Here is a 19,440-nt window from a genome sequence, read left to right as displayed (position 1 = left end):
CAGCGAGGCCCCCAGGCTGGTCGGTGCTGCCTGGCTGGTCGGCTGCTTCTGGGGACTCCCGTCGGCTGGGCGCGGGGCCCGGGCCTCCAGGCAGCAGGCACCGCCGGGGCAGCCGGTGAGCGAGGACCCCTGGGCGGCGGGGGGCCGGGGGGCGAGACCCCAGGATGCCCCAGGCGTGGGGGGCACCTCGGGCAGGAGTGCGAGGACCCTGGTTGGCATGACCCTGGTCAATGGCACTAGCACAGACGCCTAGGCTGGGGGTGCAGGGACCCCAATTTGGCATGACCCTCCTCCAGGCACTGGGGTGGACACCTTGGGCAGGCCAGCATGGCCCCACCCCTGGGACGGGTGCTCTGGGCAGGGGTGCAAGGACCCCAGGTTGACATGACCCAGCGGTGGTCCAGGCACTGGGGGGCGGGGGCACCTTGGGCAAAGACATGAAGTCCCCGGTGGTCGCTGAGCACCTGGGATGGGGTCCTGGGGCTGCCACCGCTTTGACCCGTCTCTGCGGGCACCTGTGTTGGCGGGGCGGGGGCGGGTCGCAGGAGTCCAGGCTCTCACTCCCTCCCACTTCTCTCCAGTTTCCCAACTTCCTCAGTGCAGGCCCCATGGCATCCCACCACCCCTGCGTGCCCCTGCTGCTCCTCCTGCTGGGGACCTGCCCACTGCCGGGGTCCTCGGAGGCCCAGTACAAGCCGGGGGACCCAGTCATGCTATACGTCAACAAGGTGGGGCCCTACCACAACCCTCAGGAGACCTACCACTACTACCAGCTGCCTGTGTGCTCCCCCGAGAAGATCCGGCACAAGAGCCTGACTCTGGGGGAGGTGCTGGATGGCGACCGCATGGCCGAGTCCCTCTATCAGATCCGCTTCCGGGAGAACGTGGAGAAGAGGACCCTGTGCGAGATGAAGCTCAGCCCTGACCAGGTAGCCCCGTATGGATGCCTGGCTTCCAGCTTAGTATTGGCTGAGGCGCGGGGTGCACGCTTTGGCTAGGGGCGTGAAGACGCCAGCTTGGTGTGATCTCTGCCACCACCAAGGCACTGGGGTGGGCACCTCAGTTAGGTGTGCAAGGACCCCAGGTTGATGTGACCCTGTCCCAGCCAAGGCACTGAGGTTGACACCTTGAGTAGGGATGTGAAGGCCCAAGCTTGGTGTGACCCCTGTCATAGCCAAGGGCCTAGGGTGCATGCCTCGGATTGGGGTTCAGGGACCCCAGGATGGCTGAGATGCTGGGGTAGACTCTCAGCTAGAGGTGTAAGGACGCCAGGTGGGTGTGACCCGAACCCAGCCAAGGCACTGGTGTAGACATCTTGGGTATGGGCATGAAAACCCAAGCTCAGCGTGACCCCTGCCATGGCCAAGGCACTGGAGTGAGCTCCTCAGTTAGGGGTTCAAGGACCCTAAATTAGCATGACCCCACCATAGTTCAGGCACTGGGGTGGGCACCCCAGGCAGGGATGTGAAGACCCAAGCTCAGCGTGACCCCTGCCATGGCCAAGGCACAAATGGATGCCTTGGATAGGGGTTCAAGGACCCCAGGATGACCAAGGTGCTGGGATAGACTCTAAGATAGGGGTGCAAGGACCCCAGATTAGCATGACCCCACCATAGTTCAGGCACTGGAATGGACATCTCAGGGGTGTGAGGACCCCAGGTTGGCATGACCCCACAAGTCTTGTTCTGGGGAGCCCAGCCCAGATGCCCGGGTTCTGGGGCCACCGGGGTGGGGGGTGAGATGGGACATCTGGGCCCTAGCCAGGGGTCTGGGAGGAGAGGGAACCTGGGGCATTAGAGTGGGGGATGCTGGGAGCCCAGATGCCTGGGTCCTCACCCTGCCCCCGACAGGTGGCGCAGCTCCGCCGGGCCATCGAGGAGCTCTACTACTTCGAGTTCGTAGTGGATGACCTGCCTCTAAGGGGCTTCGTGGGCTACATGGAGGAGAGCGGGTTCCTGCCCCACAGCCACAAGGTGGGGCTCTGGACGCACCTGGACTTTCACCTGGAGTGGAACGGCAACCACATCGTCTACGCCAACGTCAGCGTGAGGGACGTCAAGCCCCGCAGCCTGGATGACCTGGCCGGGCCAGGTCCCTTCCCCATGGCCCACACCTACAGCATCCGCTGGTCAGAGACGGCCACTGAGCGCCGGGGCGAGCGGCATGGCCGGGGTGGCGACGACGCCTTCTTCCCCCGCACTTTGGAGATCCACTGGTTGTCCATCATCAACTCCATGGTTCTGGTCTTTCTCCTGGTGGGCTTCGTGGTGGTCATCCTCATGAGGGTCCTCAAGAATGACCTGGCCCGCTACAACCTAGACGAGGAGGCTTCGACCTCGGCTGCAGCCGACGACTACGACCAGGGGGACAACGGCTGGAAGATCATCCACACCGACGTCTTCCGCTTCCCGCCTTGCCGCGGCCTGCTGTGCGCTGTGTTGGGCGTGGGCAGTCAGTTCCTGGCCCTGGGCACCGGCATCATCGTCATGGCGTTGCTGGGAGTCTTCAATGTTCACCGCCACGGTGCCATCAACTCAGCCGCTATCTTGCTCTATGCCCTCACCTGCTGCGTGGCTGGCTACGTCTCCAGCCACTTCTACCGGCAGCTGGGGGGTGAGAGCTGGGTGTGGAACATCGTGCTCACCACCAGCCTTTTCTCTGGTGAGGAGAAGGCCCTCTGCCCCCTCATAGTTTTTACAGTCTTGGGGTGGGGAGGTCTGTGTGTGGGGGGCACCTCTATGACTCTGGAGGATGGTGGAGTGGACCATCTGGACCCACTTTGGGAGTCTCAATGATACCCGGGGTGGGGGTTGCAGTGCTTCACTCAGGAGTGTCCGTGATCTTTTGGTGGAGGTGGAATGGATCCATCTGGCCTCCCTTGGGGCATCTCTCTGGTTCCCAGAGGATGTGACGTGGGTCTGTCTGGCCTCCCTTGCAGGGTCTCTTTGGTCCCCATAGGATGTGCGGTTGGTCTGTGTGGTCTCTGTAGGGGTTGGTGTGTATGGTTCCTGGAGGATCTGGGATGGGTCTGTGGCCTGTCTTATGATGGCTTTCTGTGGGTCCCAAAAGATGAGGGATGGGTCTGCCTGGCCATCCTTGAGGCAACTCTGTGGTCCCTGGAGGATGTGATATGGGTTTGCCTGGCCTCCCTTGAAGGGTCTCTGTGGTCCCCAGAGGATGTGGGGTGGTGGTATCTGGTCCTCCCCTTAGCAGGGTTCCTCCATGGCCAGGGTGGGACTCTTCAGTCACTTTTGGGGCATCTCGGTGGTCTCGTCCTTGCCCTGACCCCGTCTCTCCTCACTCCCAGCCCCCTTCTTTTTGACGTGGAGCGTGGTCAACTCGGTGCACTGGGCCAATGGCTCCACACAGGCCCTGCCAGCCACCACCATCTTGTTGCTGCTGAGTGTGTGGCTGTTGGTTGGCTTCCCCCTCACCGTCATCGGGGGCATCTTCGGCAAGAACCGCGCCGGCCACTTCGACGCACCCTGTCGTACCAAGAACATCGCCCGGGAGATCCCGCCCCAGCCCTGGTACAAGTCCACCCTGGTGCACATGACCATTGGTGGCTTCCTGCCCTTCAGGTGAGCCCTCCCTTCCTGTCTGCTACCCTGCTGAGGAGAGGGAGGGGTGGGGGGGACTGCCCAGGCAGCGCCCCCCCTTCCATGATGGCCTTAGGCAGAGGCGGCCCAGGGCTCTCTGTGGTCCTCTGACCTGGGCTGGATCCTTGGAGGGTCTCCATGGTGCCCGGCTCCTCCATGTCCTGTCCCCTACACCAGTGGGCCAACTCTTGGCTTTCCTGAATGAGGATGCTTGTTGCCAGTCCCCTAGACAGGAAATAGGGATGCTATGTCATCATTTATCCCAAGGGTTTTCAGCCTTTTTTAGTCAAAGTATCTTGGTGGCCAGATGCTGACTGGCAGGGGGGTTGTGGGGGGCGGGTAGCTTGCAGCTGGATGCTGAGGGGGAAAGCGGGGGGCAGGGTGCACGGCTGGACATGGAGCAGGGAGGCAGAGATGGCACATGGGCAGGTGGGGACAGAGTGCCACCACCTCCCAGGAGTCAGGGCAGGGCGGGGAAGCTCATCGGGCTGGTATGCAGCAGCGGCCACCACATGTGAGGTTCCCCTCCCCACAGAGGGATGCCCCTGCCCTCGTTCTGCCCCGGCCCTGCTCCTGGGACGCGGCAGCACTCCGTCCTCTCCTGCCCACGCATACCCCCTAGGACCAGTCCAAGTACCCCTAGGGGTATGCATGGCCCTGGCTGACAACCCCTGATCCATCCAAGTAGGTAGGAGGGAAACAAGAAGTAGATTGTGCTGAGTAAGTGACCTCATTGTCCCTCCACACAGGAAGGAGGAAGAGGGGAAGTGGATGGTGCCAAGGAAATAGGAAGTAGACAAACAGGATGCTATCTGAAAGAATGATGATGTAACTTTCTTGGCACAATCACTTCCTGTTTCTCCCCTCCATGTTTGCTGTCACTTCCATGGCACAAACCACTTCCTGTTTGCCTTTTTCTTTCCCACACGGATGATGTCACTTCCTTGGTAGGATCACTTCTTGTTTCTCTTCTGCTTCTCCAAAGGGACAATGAAGTCTCTCTGGTGGTGGGATGATGTCACTTGCTTGGCACATTCCACTTCCTGTTTCCCCCTTGCTGCATGACAGTGTTGCTTCCTTCACACAGGAGGGGCGGGGGGGCTCCCTACCCCATCTCCCTGCCCTCCCTCTCACCCTCTTCCCCTCCTGTCCCCTCCAGTGCCATCTCCGTGGAGCTCTACTACATCTTTGCCACAGTGTGGGGCCGGGAGCAGTACACACTCTACGGCATCCTCTTCTTTGTCTTCGCCATCTTGCTGAGTGTGGGTGCCTGCATCTCTATTGCCCTCACCTACTTCCAGTTGTCGGGCGAGGACTACCGGTGGTGGTGGCGTTCAGTCCTCAGCGCCGGCTCCACCGGCCTTTTTATCTTCCTCTACTCGGTCTTCTACTACTCACGGCGCTCCAACATGTCGGGCACAGTGCAGACAGTGGAGTTTTTTGGCTACTCCCTGCTCACGGCCTACGTTTTCTTTCTCATGCTGGGCACCATCTCCTTCTTTGCATCTCTCAAGTTCATCCGCTACATCTATGTCAACCTCAAGATGGACTGAGGAGCCTGGGCCTTGACATGACTTCAAAGATGGCTCCCCTTCTATCTCCCCTCCCATTGGCTGGGACTCTCAGAGACGATGTGTCATTTGCCAGTGTGGCTAAAGATGGGTTCTCTTTAAAAAATCTCCCCTCCCATTGACTGGAGACGCCGTGTTGTTGGCCATTGTGGCTAAAGATGGCTTCCCTTTAAAGATCTTCTCTCCCATTGGCTGCCAATGGCTGGTGGCCAGGGTTGGCTTGGCTTAAGAAGGCTTCCCTCTAAAGATTTCCCATCCTATTGGCCGGGACCATATGGAGACCCTTCCCCAATGGCCACAGTGTTGGGCTGGGATGACTAAAAGTGGCTCTTCATCAAGATGTCTTCCCCCGGTGACCTTGAGGGCTGGCCGTTGGGTTGGCATCATTTTAAGATGGCTTCCCCTAACAAATCTTTCCTCACATTGGCTGGGACCAGTGTGGAGGCTCTTACCTGTTATTCATGGGCATGGTTAAAGATGGTTTCCCTTAAAGGTCTCCTCTTCCATTGGCTATTCCTGCGTTGACCTGACTTAAGAGGGTGTCTCCTAAAGACCTGCCCTCCCACTGGCTGGGATGTCTGGGATCCCTGTAAAGAGCTCCTGGCCTATTGGCTGCATGTTGGGCTAATCAGCAAATGTAGCAAGGTCGGCAGCTTTGATGAAGTCTCCTACTGGCCGGCGCTGGGAGAAGTCACGTTGGATTGGTGGAAACCTCAGCACTACGTAGAGCTCACCTCCCCTCCTATTGGCCAGGGTGACTGACCAATGGCTATCTTCTGCTGCAGCTCTTGCCCCCCCTTGGGAACTCTCTGCCGCCATTGGCTCTCAGTGCCAGCCGCCCGGTCTCTGCTCCTACTGGACTGGGAGCCCAACTGGATGCTGGGGAGGCACTGCCCAGCCAATGGCAGGACTCCGTCTCTGATCCAAGCTCTGCTGCCTCACCTGATCCCCGAGGGAGGAGTGGCGGGGAGTGGGATCTGCGGGCGGGGGCTGGGGTGGATCCCTGCCTGGATGGAGGGTGTCATTAGGATCCCTCTGTGCATCTAGGTGGGCTGGGGAGATAACCCAGAAAGATCCTCGTGTGAGCGGATCCCGGGGAGGAGGGTGGATCTCGGCGCCACCTACAGATCTCTGTCCTGCCGCAGGGGCGGGTGCGAGCGGCCGGGGAAGGGGCGGGGCGGGGAGCTGGCTTCTTTTTACAAGCTCAGAATAAAGTTTATTAAGAAAAAAAGCGTGTCTCTCTTCCGCGCCGCGCCCGGCCCGGCCCGGCCCGCCCCGCACCCCTGGGCGCAGGGGGAGACCCCGGCTGTCTGCCCCCCCCTCCCCCATCTGGTAGAGCCAGGGAGAGAACCGCGGCGTCCGTGCTGCCGGGGGCGGCGCCGAAGGGGTTAACCTGGGAATCCTCCCGCCGCGGCCGCTCTGGCCCCCGGAAACGGCGTCTCGCCTGCTCCGCACGTGTGTGTCGGGGGCCGCCGCCGCTGCCCGCCCATGGAGCCCGCGGGGCTGGAGCGGGTCCTGGGAGACCTCCTGCAGCCCGACACCGGCCTCATCCAGCGGGTGCGCGGGGCGGGGGCTAAGGGGCGCCTGCTCCAGACCCCCAGGCATGGCGGGGTGGGAGGGCAGCGGAGCTGGGCCTCTGCTGGGACCAGTCTGGAAACTCAGGTGTGGGGCGGGGCGGGGGGCAGGCTGGGTCTTTGCTGAGGTGAGCAGGGGGCTGGTGCTGTCCGGGGCAGCAGTGGAGGGCGGTGCTGGGCTGGGGTCCGGGCTAGGAACCCAGGTGTGCGAGCAGGGGGAGCAGAGCTGGCTCCCTGGCCGGGTGAAGGGGGAGTGGGCTGGCCCAGATCCAGGAACCCAGGCATCTGGGAGTTGAGGCAGGGGCTGGTGTCCCTGCTGGGGGGGTTGATCCAGGCATGCGGGTCTTGGACCTGGGTCCTTGCTGGAGCACAGGAGGGGCTGGAGCCTGACGTTGGGAACCCAGGCATGAGGGGGGGCTCAGGGGTATGGATCCTTCCTGTGGGAGGGGGTCTGCTCCAGGAACAGTGGGACAGTGACCGCCCCGCTCCCCCAGGCCACAGTCCAGCTGCGTGAGGCCTTCCGGCACCCGGGTGCCTTGGCCCTGCTCTGCCACGTGCTGCGCAACTCCCCCAGCCCCCAGGTGAGACCCCCTTCCCCACCCCCACCACTCTGGGGAGGTGTCCTGACCCCCTTGGGCCCCCTCATTGGCTGAACCCCTGTGCTTCTCCCCAGATCCGGCAGTTCGCAGCCGTCCTAGCGCGCCGGCGTCTCACCCGGGTCTGGAAGAAGCTGCCACCCCCCGAGCAGGAGAGGTGGGTGCCCAGGAGTTGTGGGGGTAGGGTTTGGGAGCTGGGGCATGAAGGGTTAAACTCAACCCCCCCCCCTTTCCAGGCTGAAGACGCTGGTGCTGGAAGCCCTGGAGCAGGAGACTGAGTGAGTGGGGGTGGAGCTACCCCTGGCCCCACCCCAAACCCTCTGGCCCCACCTGTTATGGGGTGGGGTCTGCCCCCTGGTTCTGGGCAAAGACCCCATGTGCCCAGGTGATCCTGTTTTGGAGGAGGGGGGTGAGAAGGAGTCCCCGTTCCCCCCCAGTCCTTCTGGGCCCCAGGCATGGGGGAGAGGCTTGGGGGGACAACTGAGGCTGCATCCTGCCTCCCCACAGGCATGCGGTGCTGGTGGCGCTGGCGCAGCTGGCTGCCCTGCTGTTGCACCGGGGAGGTGTGGCTGGCTGGCCCCAGGCGCTGAGCTTTATCCAGCAGGGGGCGCTAGGCCCCGAGCCCCAGCGCGCAGAGGTAGGATGGTGGGGTGCTGGACTGTGGGCGGGGCTGAGATGGGTGGGGCTTGGGCTGTTGTGGGGGTCAAGGTTTGGAGTGGGCTGGGATGTCAGGGTGTGTACCGGTGGTGGAGGACAGAGCCACTTGTGAGGGGCAGGGCATGCAGAGCTCCAGCCCCCTGGCCTCACCCCCCCATCCCGGGGCAGGTGTCGCTGCTGGTGCTGAGCTCAGCGCTGGAGGCAGCGCCCGAGGCCCTGGCCCCACACTGCCTGGCACTGCTGCGCCTCTGCCACCGTGTGCTGGCACAGCCCAGCTCTCCTGGCGCCCTGCACTACTGCCTGCGTGCGCTGGCTGCCATGGCGCCCAGCCTTGGCTCTGACCATCTGGTGAGTGCCCCCCCACATCTCCGAGGTGCTGGGCACCCCCCACACTCCCACCCCCCGGGGCCGGGAGGTCCTGCAGTGCCCTCCCCAGGGAAGCTGCCCCCATTACCCCTCCCCCCCCCCCTGGAATGGTATCCTTGGAAGTGCCCTGTCCTTCAGCAGGAGGCAGCACCTCCCAGCTCTGCACCTGTGCACCCCCATTGCCCCACTAGGAGCCATGATCCCCTGGTGATGCCCCCCTCCCACCCCTGGGGAACACTCGTCTCTGCTCTCTGTGCCCCCAGTTCCCTTCCCCTGGGATCCATGGTCCCCTGTGTGTGCCCTGACCTGCAAGTAGTGGGCACTGCCCCCCCCCCTTATCTGCCCTAACCACCCCCGTGCCCTCTTTTGGGCCCTGGGGTGCCCCCCTGCTGCTTCCACCCCTCCTCACCCCCCCACCCGTTTCTCATCTCCCAGAACCTCACCCGATCCCTAATCCCCAAGATCATCTCAGCCGTCAAGCAGCTCATCCCCGTTAATGAGGTGGGTGAGGGGCATCGGGGTGGGGGGGGTGGCATTTCCTGTCTCACATAGCTAGTGGGATGTGCCAGTGATTCTGGCATGTGGGCATGGTCATGGAAGAGGCATGTTCCATGCTGGAATAGGTGGGGTTTGGCATGACCTCAGGGTCATTACTGGGTGATCATGGACCCCGGGGGGGGAGGCCAAGCATGTTGGTGGGGTCATGTGTAGAGATGCTGCCCCTTTCCCCTGCATGGTGTGGGTGGGGCTTGCCATGATCTTGGCATGTTGATTGGCATATGCACCTTATAACATTACTCAGCACAAGCTCATTGGGGGTCGGTGCGGCTCTGGCATGTCCTTGACATGTTGACAGGTCACATGTGGAGGCGCGTAGCACCCCCTGCAACCTGGGGCGGGTGGGGTTTGGCGTGACCTGGCGTGTGCTTGGCGTGCCAGGCCCAGGCCAGTGAGGCGATGGAGGTCTTCGACGAGCTGATGGAGACTGAGGTTGCGATCATCGTTCCGCACCTCTCGGAGGTTGTTGGCTTCTGCCTGGAGGTAAGTGGGGGGGCAGCCACTTTGCAGCAAAACCAGGCGTCCGGATGGGGCCAGAATGCAGTGCTCTTTGCCTGGGCACCCAGGTCTCCAAGTTAGCCCAGACCCCATTCTTGCTGTGCCGCTCCGCATGCACAGTCTCCTCCCACTCGGGTGAGGGAACTCGGGGATCCCAGGCAGCTCCCCCTCTGCCCACCCCCTGTGAAAGAACCCAGGCATCCAGGGCAGCTGCCCCCCCCAAGGAACCCAGGAGTCTGGGCTCAAGCTGGCCCTTCTCCACAGGTGGCATCAGATCAAGCGCTGGGGGATGCTGTGCGGGTCAAGGCCCTGGGCACTATCAGCTTTCTCATTAAGCTGAAGGGCAAGGTAACAGGCAGGGGCAGGGGGTGGCCGTGGGGGCTGGGCTGGTTGTGGGGCAGGTTTGTCTTTGGCAAAGCAGCAGGGCCTGGGGGGAGGGGGGGGGTTGCTACTTGGCATGGGGGCAGGGCTGTCCCTGGCAAGGGGGGCATGGCCTGGCCAGGGGGCGGGGCTTTCCCTGTTAATGGAAGGGGTGGGGTCTCACCCCCCCCTCCCCCCCCAGGCGCTGGTGCGACAGCGACTGGTGCCGGTGGTGCTGGGGGCACTGTTCCCAGTGCTGAGCGCAGCACCGCCTCCTGGGCGCGTGGACCCTGAGGATGAGGACGAGGATGCTGAGGACCCTGATGGGGGGCTGGGCCTGCAGACGCCCAAGCATGCTGCGGCTCAGGTCAGTCCCACTGCCAGGCTTCCTCTTTCCCAGCGTACTGCAGGGGTGCGAGATGGGCGGAGCTCCAGGGATTGGGGGTGGGGCTGGGTTTGGGGAGCTCTGGAGATGGGGCCCAGCTTGGGGGCAGGGCTTGGTGAGGCTGGGGGTATCGGGTTTTTGGGGGCAGTGCCAGGATGGATTGGGCAGAGCCTGTACTCCCCCTGACCCCAATCCCTGCTTGCCCCCCAGGTGATTGACATGCTGGCCTTGCACCTGCCCCCCGAGAAGCTCTTCACGCACCTGGTGAGCGGGGACATCTGTCTGTCCGCGGAGGGCGGGGGCCCTCTGGGCTGGGGGCCAGCGGGTAACAGTGCACCCATCCCCAGGGGTGGGGAGCGGTGTGAGGCTGCCTAGGTTTTAGGGGGGTGGTTTTGGGGGTTGCGTCTGCCTGCCTGCCCCCACAATGCCCGTATGTCCATGCCCCCCAGATGCCACTAGTGCAGGGGGCGCTGGGCAGCGCGGACCCGTACCAGCGCAAGGCCGCACTCATGTGCCTCGCCGTGCTGGCTGAGGGCTGTGGTGACCACATCCGCTCCCGGTATGTGCTCCTAGGAGGAGGGGTTTGGGGGCGGGGTGCTGGGACACCCTGGGCGTGGGGCTTCTAGTGGGGCCTGGTGTCAGGGCTTGGAGAGGTGGTGGGGCTTGGGGTAGGAAGGCAGGGCTCCCTGGGGGCAGGGCTTGGAGAAGCTGGGGCATGAGATGGGTAGGTGGGGCACCCTGGGGGCAGGGCTAGAAGGGGTGGGGCTTGGATAGGTAGGTGGGATACTCTGGGGCGGACACATGGTTCTTGCTTGCTGGGGTGGGAAGTCGGGGGTGGGGCCAGGTCGGGGAGTCCCTGGTGCCCCACCCCTGCAATGCTAGGATGTGGGGGCTGGGGGTGCCCTTTACCCTGTCCTGTTCCTGCCCACAGGCACCTTCAGGAGCTGTTGGGTGTGCTGTGCCGGGCACTGGGTGACGCCAGCCCCGCAGTGCGGGGGGCCGCGCTCTTCGCTCTGGGCCAGTTCTCTGAGAACCTCCAGGTGGGTGTGGCCTGAGGAAGGAGGCAGGGCTTAATGGAGCAGAGTGGTGGTGTGGGGGTGGAGCCTGTGAGGTAGGGCTTGGGCAATAGGGGTGGAGCTGAGATGGGGTCAGAGTGGGGTGCGGCTGGGGAGATGGGGCACAGTTTATGGGGTCAGTGAGGGGGCGGGGCCGAAGGGCAATAGAGGTGAGGCCTGTGGGGCAGATGGGCAGGGTTTAGCGTGATAAGGACAAGGGCTGTGGTCAGAGGCAGGGCCTGGGGGGGCCGTGCCCTCCTCTGATGCACCCCCTGGGCTCCCCAGCCGGACATCGCAGCCTTTGCGGGCGACGTGCTGCCACTGCTGCAGACCCACCTGGGTACGGTGGAGCCAGGGCGCGGCCCCCACCTGGCCAAAGCCTACTACGCCCTGGAAAACTTCCTCGAGAGCCTCGGTCAGTTCCCGTTTCCATCAGTGCTTGCATGGGGGACCCAGGTGTCTGGGACCCTCTTCCCCCCAATTTCCCCCCATGACTGCCCAGAGAAACCCAGGAGTCCAGGGCTGATGTGATGCCACCTTGCCCCCCCCCCCCCCCCCCCACCAGGTACTGGCATCGAGCCATTCCTGCCAGGCCTGATGGAGCACGTGCTGGGCACCCTGCGTGGCAACGCCCCCCCCCGCACCAAGGAGCTTGTCATCAGCACCCTGGGGGCCATCGGTGAGTGTCACAGACCCCGGTATCTGGGCTCCTTCTCAACCCCAAGGAACCCTGGTGTCCGGGACACCCCTTCCCTACCTGGCATCTGGGACATTTCCTGTCCCTGCTGAGCCTAATCCATGGATGCTGGCATCCAGGCCCTACCCCCTCTTTCCCTCACCCCCCATTTCCTTAGGGAACCCAGGAGTCCCGGCTGCTTCCTCCCACTATTGATCAAGGACCGCAGGTTGTTGTGGGGGGACAGGGCTGGAAGCTGGAACCTGCCCCTCTTTGAGGATGGGGGCGCTGGGCGGGCGGGTTGGAATTAACTACTTCATTCCTGGGATGGAGAAACTGAGTTGCGGGCCCCCCGCCCCACCCTGTGTCCGCAGCCTCAGCCGCGCAGGGTGCCCTCCTGCCCTACTTCCCTGCCCTGCTGGACCAGCTGCGCCCCCTGCTGCTGCCTGCCCGCCCCGACCTGCGCCCCATCCAGGTTCAGGCTGTTGGTGAGTGACCTCTGACCCCCTGCACTCCCGCCCCTCCCAGCACCCCTGCAGGAAGTCTCCTGTGCCCCATCCCAGTGCAGGCTGGCAATGAGTGACTCTCAGCCTCTGCCTGTCCCTGTCCATCCAGGTTTTAGGCTGTTGGGGGTCACCCCTGACCTCCATTGACATCACACCCCCCACCCTAGAAGTGCCCAAACATACACAACCCCCATCTCATCCAGGTGCAGGCTGTCTGTGAGTGATCCCTCACCTCTGACCCTGCATGACCTCCTTCTAGCTCCACAGAGCTTTTCTGCTGCAATTAGGGGCAGGTCATCAGTGAGTGAACCCTGACCCCTCTTCCATGACCCCCAACCCCATAGATCCTCTGCCCCATGCAGGTCCAAATCATTGGTGAGCAATTCCTGACCTTTGCCCCCCCATGCCCTGTCTGCATGTGATGCCTGACCCCCATGACCCCTGCCATCCCACAGAGACCCCCCCCCCAAGCCCCCCTGTCCCCCTGTAATGGCGAGCCCGTATGGGCTCTCCCCGTGCCCCCGCCTGGCTGTTGCCCCCAGCAGCCCCTGAGTTAGCCAGGCAGGGGATGCCACCTGTCCTTCCCCCTATCTCCACTGACTCTGCCACCCCCCTTCCCCACGGTAGAGACACTGGGGGCGCTGGTGCGGGCGCTGGGCCCGGCCGCCTTCGGGCCCCTGGCTGAGGAGACCTGCCAGCTGGCGCTGGGGCTGGCCCAGGCCCCCGATGACCCCGACTTGCGGCGCTGCGCGTGAGTGTCCCCTGCACCCCTGTGACCTCCCCCTTGCTCCCTCCGCCCTGCCCCACTTCCGAAAAAACCCAGGAGCCCTCCTATCCAGCCTCCTCCATCTCCAGGACTCCCCCCTCTCTGCCCTAGTCCCTGGGGGCCCCCATAAACCCCTGATCCTTTCTCACCTCCTGGGAACCCTGTGGATCCTTCTGCCTGCCCCCCTCCCCTCCAGAGACTCCTTGACCTGCCAGCCCCTAAGGACCATCTGGGACACACCCTGCCCTCTCCTCCCCCCCTCCCACCCCCCGAGGAACCCAATAAGGGGTCCTGTTCCTACCCCATCCCCCCAGGACCTCTTTGTCCCTTCCCTAGGGACCCCCAGGGAAGTCGCCTGCTCCCTCCAGGATCCCTGTGCTGGCTCCTGATCTCCAGCCTGCGCAGATTGTCCCTCCTCTCTGACAGCTTTTGTCCTCCCCTCAGGTACAGCCTGCTGGGGGCACTGTCAGCTACACTGGGCGAGGGCTTGGCCCCCCACCTGCCCCAGGTTACCGCCCTGCTGCTGCGTGCCCTGCGCTCCACTGAGGGCCTTGTGGTGAGTGCAGTGCTGTGAGCTTCCCCCAGCAGTGCCCTCGGGGTGAAGGGTCAGGGACTGTAAGCTCCCACCAGTGCCCTTAGTGAGTTGGAAGGGTGGGGAGGGGGGGGGGGTCATGGGTTGTGAGCTTCCCCCAGTGGTGGCCTGGCCTGAGGCGGGCAGGGCCTGAGGTTGGAGGTGGAGTATGTCATCTCTGCCCTGTCCTCCAGGTGCCAGCCGGGGACCAGGGCTCCTTCCTGCTTTTCGAGGAGGAGGAGGAAGAGGAGGAGGAGGCTGAGGTGGAGGGTGATGAAGGCCCCGAAGATGAGGACGAGGAGGAGGACGAGGAGCTTGTGGGGTCTGAAGGGCAGGGTGGGAGGTGGGGCTTGGGTCTTGCAGGGCAGAGCTGACAGGACAGGGATAATGGGAGCAGGGCCGGGGTTTCAGGGGTGCAGCCAAAGCTCCCCTGACCCTGCCCCGCCCCCAGGCTGAACGTGAGCAGCGCCTATGTGGACGAGAAGGAGGATGCCTGCGCTGCCCTGGGCGACATCGCAGCCAATGCCAGGTGAGGGCGGGGCTGGGGCCTGAGGGGTGGGGCTTGGGTGGGTGCGTCTGGGGAGTGTGGCCTGGAGACTGGTGCTGGGCCTGGGGATGGAGGCAGGACTTGGGGGTGGGAGTTTTGGGGGGGAGTATGGGGGGCTTGAGAGGGCAGGGCTTGTGGCTGGGGGGCGGGGCCACAAGCTGCCCCGTGTTAACGCATCTATGTGTCTATCCCAGTGCCTCCTTCCTGCCCTACCTGGATGCCTGCTTCCCTGAGGTCCTCGGGCTTCTGGAGGTACAAGGGAGCAGGATGGGGGGCAGTAGGGGGTGGGGCTTGACCTGGCCACACCCTCTGACCTCATGTGTTGTTACCCTTGCCCCCCAGTTCCCGCACGTGAACGTGCGCAAGGCGGCCTGTGAGACCTTGGCCCAGGTGTGTGTCGCTCTGCATCAGCTCTGCAAGGGACAGGCCCCCACCCCGCCCCGCACTGGTGAGACAGGGCACTTCTGGGGGAAGCTTGCAGCCCTCCCCCCCGACCCCCTATACTGAGGGCACTGCTGAAGGAAGCTCACAGCTTGATGCCCCTCCCTCAGCGCGAGACCAGGTGCTGGCTGAGGCAGTGCCGGCGCTGGCCCGTGCCGCCCGGCAAGAGCGGGAGCGCAGCGGGGCCATGGCAGCACTGGAGGCGCTGGGTACGGTGCTGCGCAGCTGCCAGCAGGAGGCGCTGCAGGACCCTGGGCGTCTGGCCGACATCTGCCTGCTCATCCGTCATGTCCTCGAACGCAAGGTACCCTGGGTATGGGGGGGGGTCCATCTGGGGGCATTGCTAGGAGGAAGTTCGCAGTCTCAAGGTGGTGGGGGTACTGTTAGAGGAAGCTCACAGCCTGGGGGGAACAATGGGAACAGTTAGAGGAAGCTCACAGCCTAGGTTGGGGCGGAAGCATGCAGCTTGGGGGTAGGGGCACCCTGCAGCCTTTGTGGGGAGGTGTTAAGGCACTGTTAAAGGAAGCTCTCAGCCTGGGGGTGGGGGGTAGAAGCACTGTTAGGGGAAGCTTGCAGCCTGGAGGGTGGGGGACCTGTCAGGGGTGGGGGCACTGCTGGACAGGGATGGGGGCACTGCTGTATGGAAGCTCACAGCCTGGCAGGGCAGTGCAGGCACTGTTAAAGGAAGCTCACCCTGGGGCAGGGGATGTGGGGGCACTTAGAAAAAGCTCACAGTTTGGGGGGGTAGGGGCACTGCCAAGGGAAGCTCACAGCCTGGAGGGCAATGGAAGCACTGTTAGAGGAAGCTCAGGGCCTAGGAATTAGGGTGATGGGGGCACTGCCAGTGGGGGAAGCTCACAGTCCTCTCCGCTCCCCCACACAGACAGCCTGCCAGGAGGCAGATGAAGATGATGATGACGACGAGGAGCAGGTGAGTGTTGCGCATCAGCGCTGGGGCTTCTTCCCATGTCTGCAACACTACCACAGAGCCTTCTTACTGATCTTGTTGACCCGTGTTGTATGTGATGCAAGCCAGTCCCTTGTGCCAGGTGCTTGGCAGCCATGACAAGGCTTCGGGGTCACGTTTAGGGGGGTTGCTAACAGTCATCTGTGTCTGCGACATGTCTATGGCACCCGCACAGGGTTCTCCTACCCTCGCACCCCCTGATACCTCCATTTGTTGCCCCATTGCCTTGTCCTACCAGGCTTACGCCACTCCAGCCATAATCCGCTTCCTGCTTTAGTCCCTCTCGCCAGCCTTACCGCCCACTTTTTACGGATCAGTTTATTTGGCCTTTTTTTTACTGACAGACCTTTTCAGTTATTTTGTTGTTGTTTTTTACTGACTATATGCAAATGTATTTGGGCTTGCGCAGAGGCGGGTAGGGGGCTGGCTGCCTGGGTTCTCTCCCAGCTCTGGGAAGGAGGGCACGTCCTAAGGGCTGCTGGGGCTGGGTTGGGGGCTGCAATCTTCCCGCAGCGGTGCTCTTGGGACTGACAACCCCATCCCCACTCACTCCAGGCCGAGTACGATGCAATGCTGGAGGAGTACGCGGGTGAGGTGATCCCAGCCCTTGCCGTAGCTGCCGGGGGTGATGCCTTTGCCCCCTACTTCGCTGGCTTCCTGCCCCTGCTGCTCAGCAAGCTGGTTAGTGTGCCCCTCTCCATCCCCCCCCTCCATGGAACCCAGGTGCCTGGGTCACCTCACCCACCTGCTCTACACTGAGAAACCCAAATGTCCGGGCAAGGCCTTGCACCCAAGTGCTCCGCTGTGGGATCTAGGTGCCTGGGTAGTTCGCCCTGCCCTGCCCTGTAGGACCCCAGGGTTCGAACACTGGGCTTCCAGAAGCCTGAGACCTCAGTGTCGACCCCTGACCACTGTAGGACCCCGTGTCCTAGCACTGAATGCCTCCCTTCTCCCTTCCCCCAGAAGCCGAGCAGTGGGGTGGCAGAGCGGTCACTAGGCACAGGGGTGCTGGCAGAGGCATTAGGGGGCTTGGGGGGAGCAGCAGCACCCTTCCTGCCCCGCCTGGTGCCTGCCCTGCTGGCTGCTGCCCACGACGCCCACCCCGAGGTGCGCAGCAACGCTGCTTTCGCCCTGGGCAAGATGGCCGAGGCCGCACCCAGCGCTGCCCTCCCGTATCCTCACCCACCTGTGGGGCTGGAGGCAGGGGTGGGGCTAGGGGCCAAAAGGGCAAGGCTAGGAGGCAGGGCAAGGGGTGGGACTACCTTTGGGGGGGGTTGAGGGGCCTGGGAGCGGAGGTAGGGTCTGGGACCATGGCCAGAGGGCCTTGGGGTGTGGGGGAGGGGCAGGGTACTTGTGGCAGGTCTGGAGGACTTAGGGGTAGGGCCTGGTGCTGGAGGGAGGTTCTGCTTGGCGGTCCCTTCCTTGACAGCAGGCAGACTCTACGGGGCAGTGCTAGCAGCATTGGGTGCGCTGTGGGTGCGTGAATCAGGCGGCCGTGTACGTGACAACGTCTGCGGGGCCCTGGCACGCCTGGTGCTTGCCCAGCCCCAGGCTGTGCCCCTGGCCCAGGTGAGCCCGCGGGCAGCGGAGGGACCTGGGGCAGTGGGAGGTGCGGGGGTGGGGATTGAGGGGGCACTGGGGGGTGCGGTTGTAGCGGGGCATTGATGTGATGAGTGCCTGGGCAGGTGGTGCCAGTGCTGCTGGGGGGCCTGCCACTGTCCGAGGACCTAGAGGAGACGCCAACTGTGGTGCGCTGCCTCTGCGCCCTGCACCAGCATCAGCCGCACCAGGTGATGACACCCACTGCCCCCCCTCCCCGTGGGCCAGTGGGGGCATCAGGCTGCCGGGGCTCCAGCTAGCCTGGAGGTGCAGGGCCATGGGGAGGTTTTGGGGGCAGGGGGGGCTCCCTGGGGTTGTCTGTGGGCTGTGGGAGGTTCTTGGGAGCAGCGCTTGCTGGCCTGCGGAGAGAGGGTCTTGGGGTATGTATAAGGGTCCAGGGGTGCATTGGTGTTTGTGGGGGGGGCATCTGTGGAGATCTAGGAGGGGGCATTGGGGTGTCTGTAGCTGGTTGGGGGGTTGGAGGGGGATTTGGGAGTCTCTATTGGGGCTTTAGAGGGTGCCTGGGGGGGGCAGTCTCTGGGGCTGGCTGCCTGGGGCCTCCGACTCAGGCCTCCCCCCCACACTCCTCCTAGCTGGAGCCACACGTGGCTGAGGTGGTGCGGGCAAGTGGTGCTGTCCTGGGCTCCCAGCACCTACCACCAGGTAAGAATGAACCCCCCCTCCTGGGGGTGCATCCCCCCGACTCCCTGGGCACTGCTCTACACTGACTCCCATGTTCCCCTGGCAGAGGAGGGGCAGGGCCTGTGTGCGCTGCTGCAGGACTTGGCCACCCGTCATCGCCCCGAGCTAGAGGCCGCGCTGCAGGCCCAGCCCCCTGAGGCCATCGCCCGCCTGCGCCAGGCCCTCGCACCTGCCTGAGCTGCTGCCACTGCCCCACAGGTGAGTAATGCCTCTTCCCCCCCACCCATGTCCTGGTGTCCTCCGTCCTCCCCGATGCTCTCCCATAGCGTGTTCATGTCCCCCCTGACCCTGGGTGTCCTTCAAGACCGCCTGTAGCATGTCTCTCCATGTCCTTCCCCTGTAGCATATCTATGTACCTCCCATGGCTGCCTGTGGCACATCCCTCATGTTCTCACCTGTGGTGCATTCTGTTCCTGTGTCTGCCTGCATCACGTCCACGCCCCCTCTTCCCTCCCCATTCCGTGTTTTCCTATGTCTGCATATCCCTCCCCCCACTCTGTCCTTCCATTGCATGTCCACATGCCTCCCATGTCCACTTGTAGCACATCTTCCCTGTGTTCTCCTTTGTGGCAGTCTGTAGTGTGCATCTCCCCCATTTTCCCCTTGTCTGCCTGTAACATGCCCGTGCCCTTGTGTGTGTGTGTGTCTGTATTGTGTCATCTCATGTACTCCCGTCTCCTCCCCCGTCCCTGCATGTCTGCCTGTATCATGTCCTCCCTATGTCTACCTGTAGTCTGTCCCCCCACGTTCTCCATGTCAGCCTGTCGCATGTCCCCCCTTCCTTGGCCACTTCTGTGGCACTGCCTGTACCTCCTGCCCATCTCCACAGGTCGCAGGACCAGTGTGGCTGCAACAGCCTCCTCCGCCTGTTGTCATTGCTGCAGGCCCAAGGAGCCAGGGCATGGGGCTCTGATCTGCCTGTAACACCTGGTTTACTTGTTCCTCTTCCCCCTCCCCCTGCCCTTGGCATTGGTCATGGAGGACTTTGCTTACAGTCAGCACAGTCTGTCTATGCCAAGGGGAGCCTGGTCCTGGGGTCCCAGACATTGGGTGGGAGGGCGGGGGGCAGGGCTCGTTGCCTGTAGCTCCCTCCTTCCCTTTAGACGGTTGCTACCCCACTAATCAACTGTAAAAAGGGGGCCTGCCTGTCTTGCCAAAGCCCTCCCCCTGGGGTAGTTCCCCACCAAGCAATACCCCCCCTTCCCCAGTTGATTGTTGGTTTGGATGTTGCACTTGGCAATAAATTTGTTTGGCTGAGCCATCTCTGATTGTCTCTGGGGGCCTAGGACACCTGGATTCCCTCCTCGGGCTGGGAGGGGAGTGGGGGACGATGGGTTAGGACATCAGGGCTCCTGGGTTGGTTGGTTTTGGGGGGGGAGGGAGGGGTGGATGGAGGAGGTGGAGATGGGAGCCCGGACCCTTTGGTTCCTTTCTGGCCGTGGGGAG

The 19,440-nt window shown here is 63.3% G+C and overlaps 2 protein-coding genes across 2 annotated transcripts; both read left to right on the top strand.

Moving 5' to 3' along the window:
• The first annotated feature begins 12 nt into the window (after positions 1 to 12).
• On the top strand, positions 13 to 5,662 carry TM9SF1 (transmembrane 9 superfamily member 1). The gene is made up of 5 exons (XM_006259724.4): positions 13 to 115; positions 582 to 929; positions 1,851 to 2,661; positions 3,308 to 3,581; positions 4,759 to 5,662. Exons 2-5 carry the CDS (start codon positions 609 to 611, stop codon positions 5,150 to 5,152), a joined length of 1,800 nt encoding a protein of 599 aa, XP_006259786.1. The 5' UTR covers positions 13 to 115; positions 582 to 608; the 3' UTR covers positions 5,153 to 5,662.
• A 923-nt stretch (positions 5,663 to 6,585) lies between these two features.
• Positions 6,586 to 19,251, top strand: IPO4 (importin 4). The gene is made up of 31 exons (XM_059730463.1): positions 6,586 to 6,727; positions 7,239 to 7,325; positions 7,418 to 7,497; positions 7,577 to 7,618; positions 7,848 to 7,977; positions 8,166 to 8,345; positions 8,799 to 8,864; positions 9,303 to 9,404; positions 9,684 to 9,767; positions 9,982 to 10,146; positions 10,375 to 10,428; positions 10,614 to 10,723; positions 11,096 to 11,204; positions 11,505 to 11,634; positions 11,785 to 11,898; positions 12,270 to 12,383; positions 13,029 to 13,152; positions 13,612 to 13,723; positions 13,933 to 14,060; positions 14,190 to 14,267; positions 14,480 to 14,537; positions 14,628 to 14,733; positions 14,837 to 15,030; positions 15,610 to 15,657; positions 16,249 to 16,374; positions 16,657 to 16,865; positions 17,130 to 17,262; positions 17,379 to 17,483; positions 17,886 to 17,955; positions 18,041 to 18,192; positions 18,824 to 19,251. Exons 1-30 carry the CDS (start codon positions 6,659 to 6,661, stop codon positions 18,169 to 18,171), a joined length of 3,258 nt encoding a protein of 1,085 aa, XP_059586446.1. The 5' UTR covers positions 6,586 to 6,658; the 3' UTR covers positions 18,172 to 18,192; positions 18,824 to 19,251.
• The last annotated feature ends 189 nt before the right edge of the window (positions 19,252 to 19,440 follow it).

The sequence above is a fragment of the Alligator mississippiensis genome, chromosome 7 (genome assembly GCF_030867095.1).
Source record: "Alligator mississippiensis isolate rAllMis1 chromosome 7, rAllMis1, whole genome shotgun sequence".
Classification (NCBI taxonomy): Eukaryota; Metazoa; Chordata; order Crocodylia; family Alligatoridae; genus Alligator; species Alligator mississippiensis.
The sequence above is the reverse complement of the archived record's forward strand: the minus strand, read 5'-3'. Positions and strand labels throughout refer to the sequence as shown.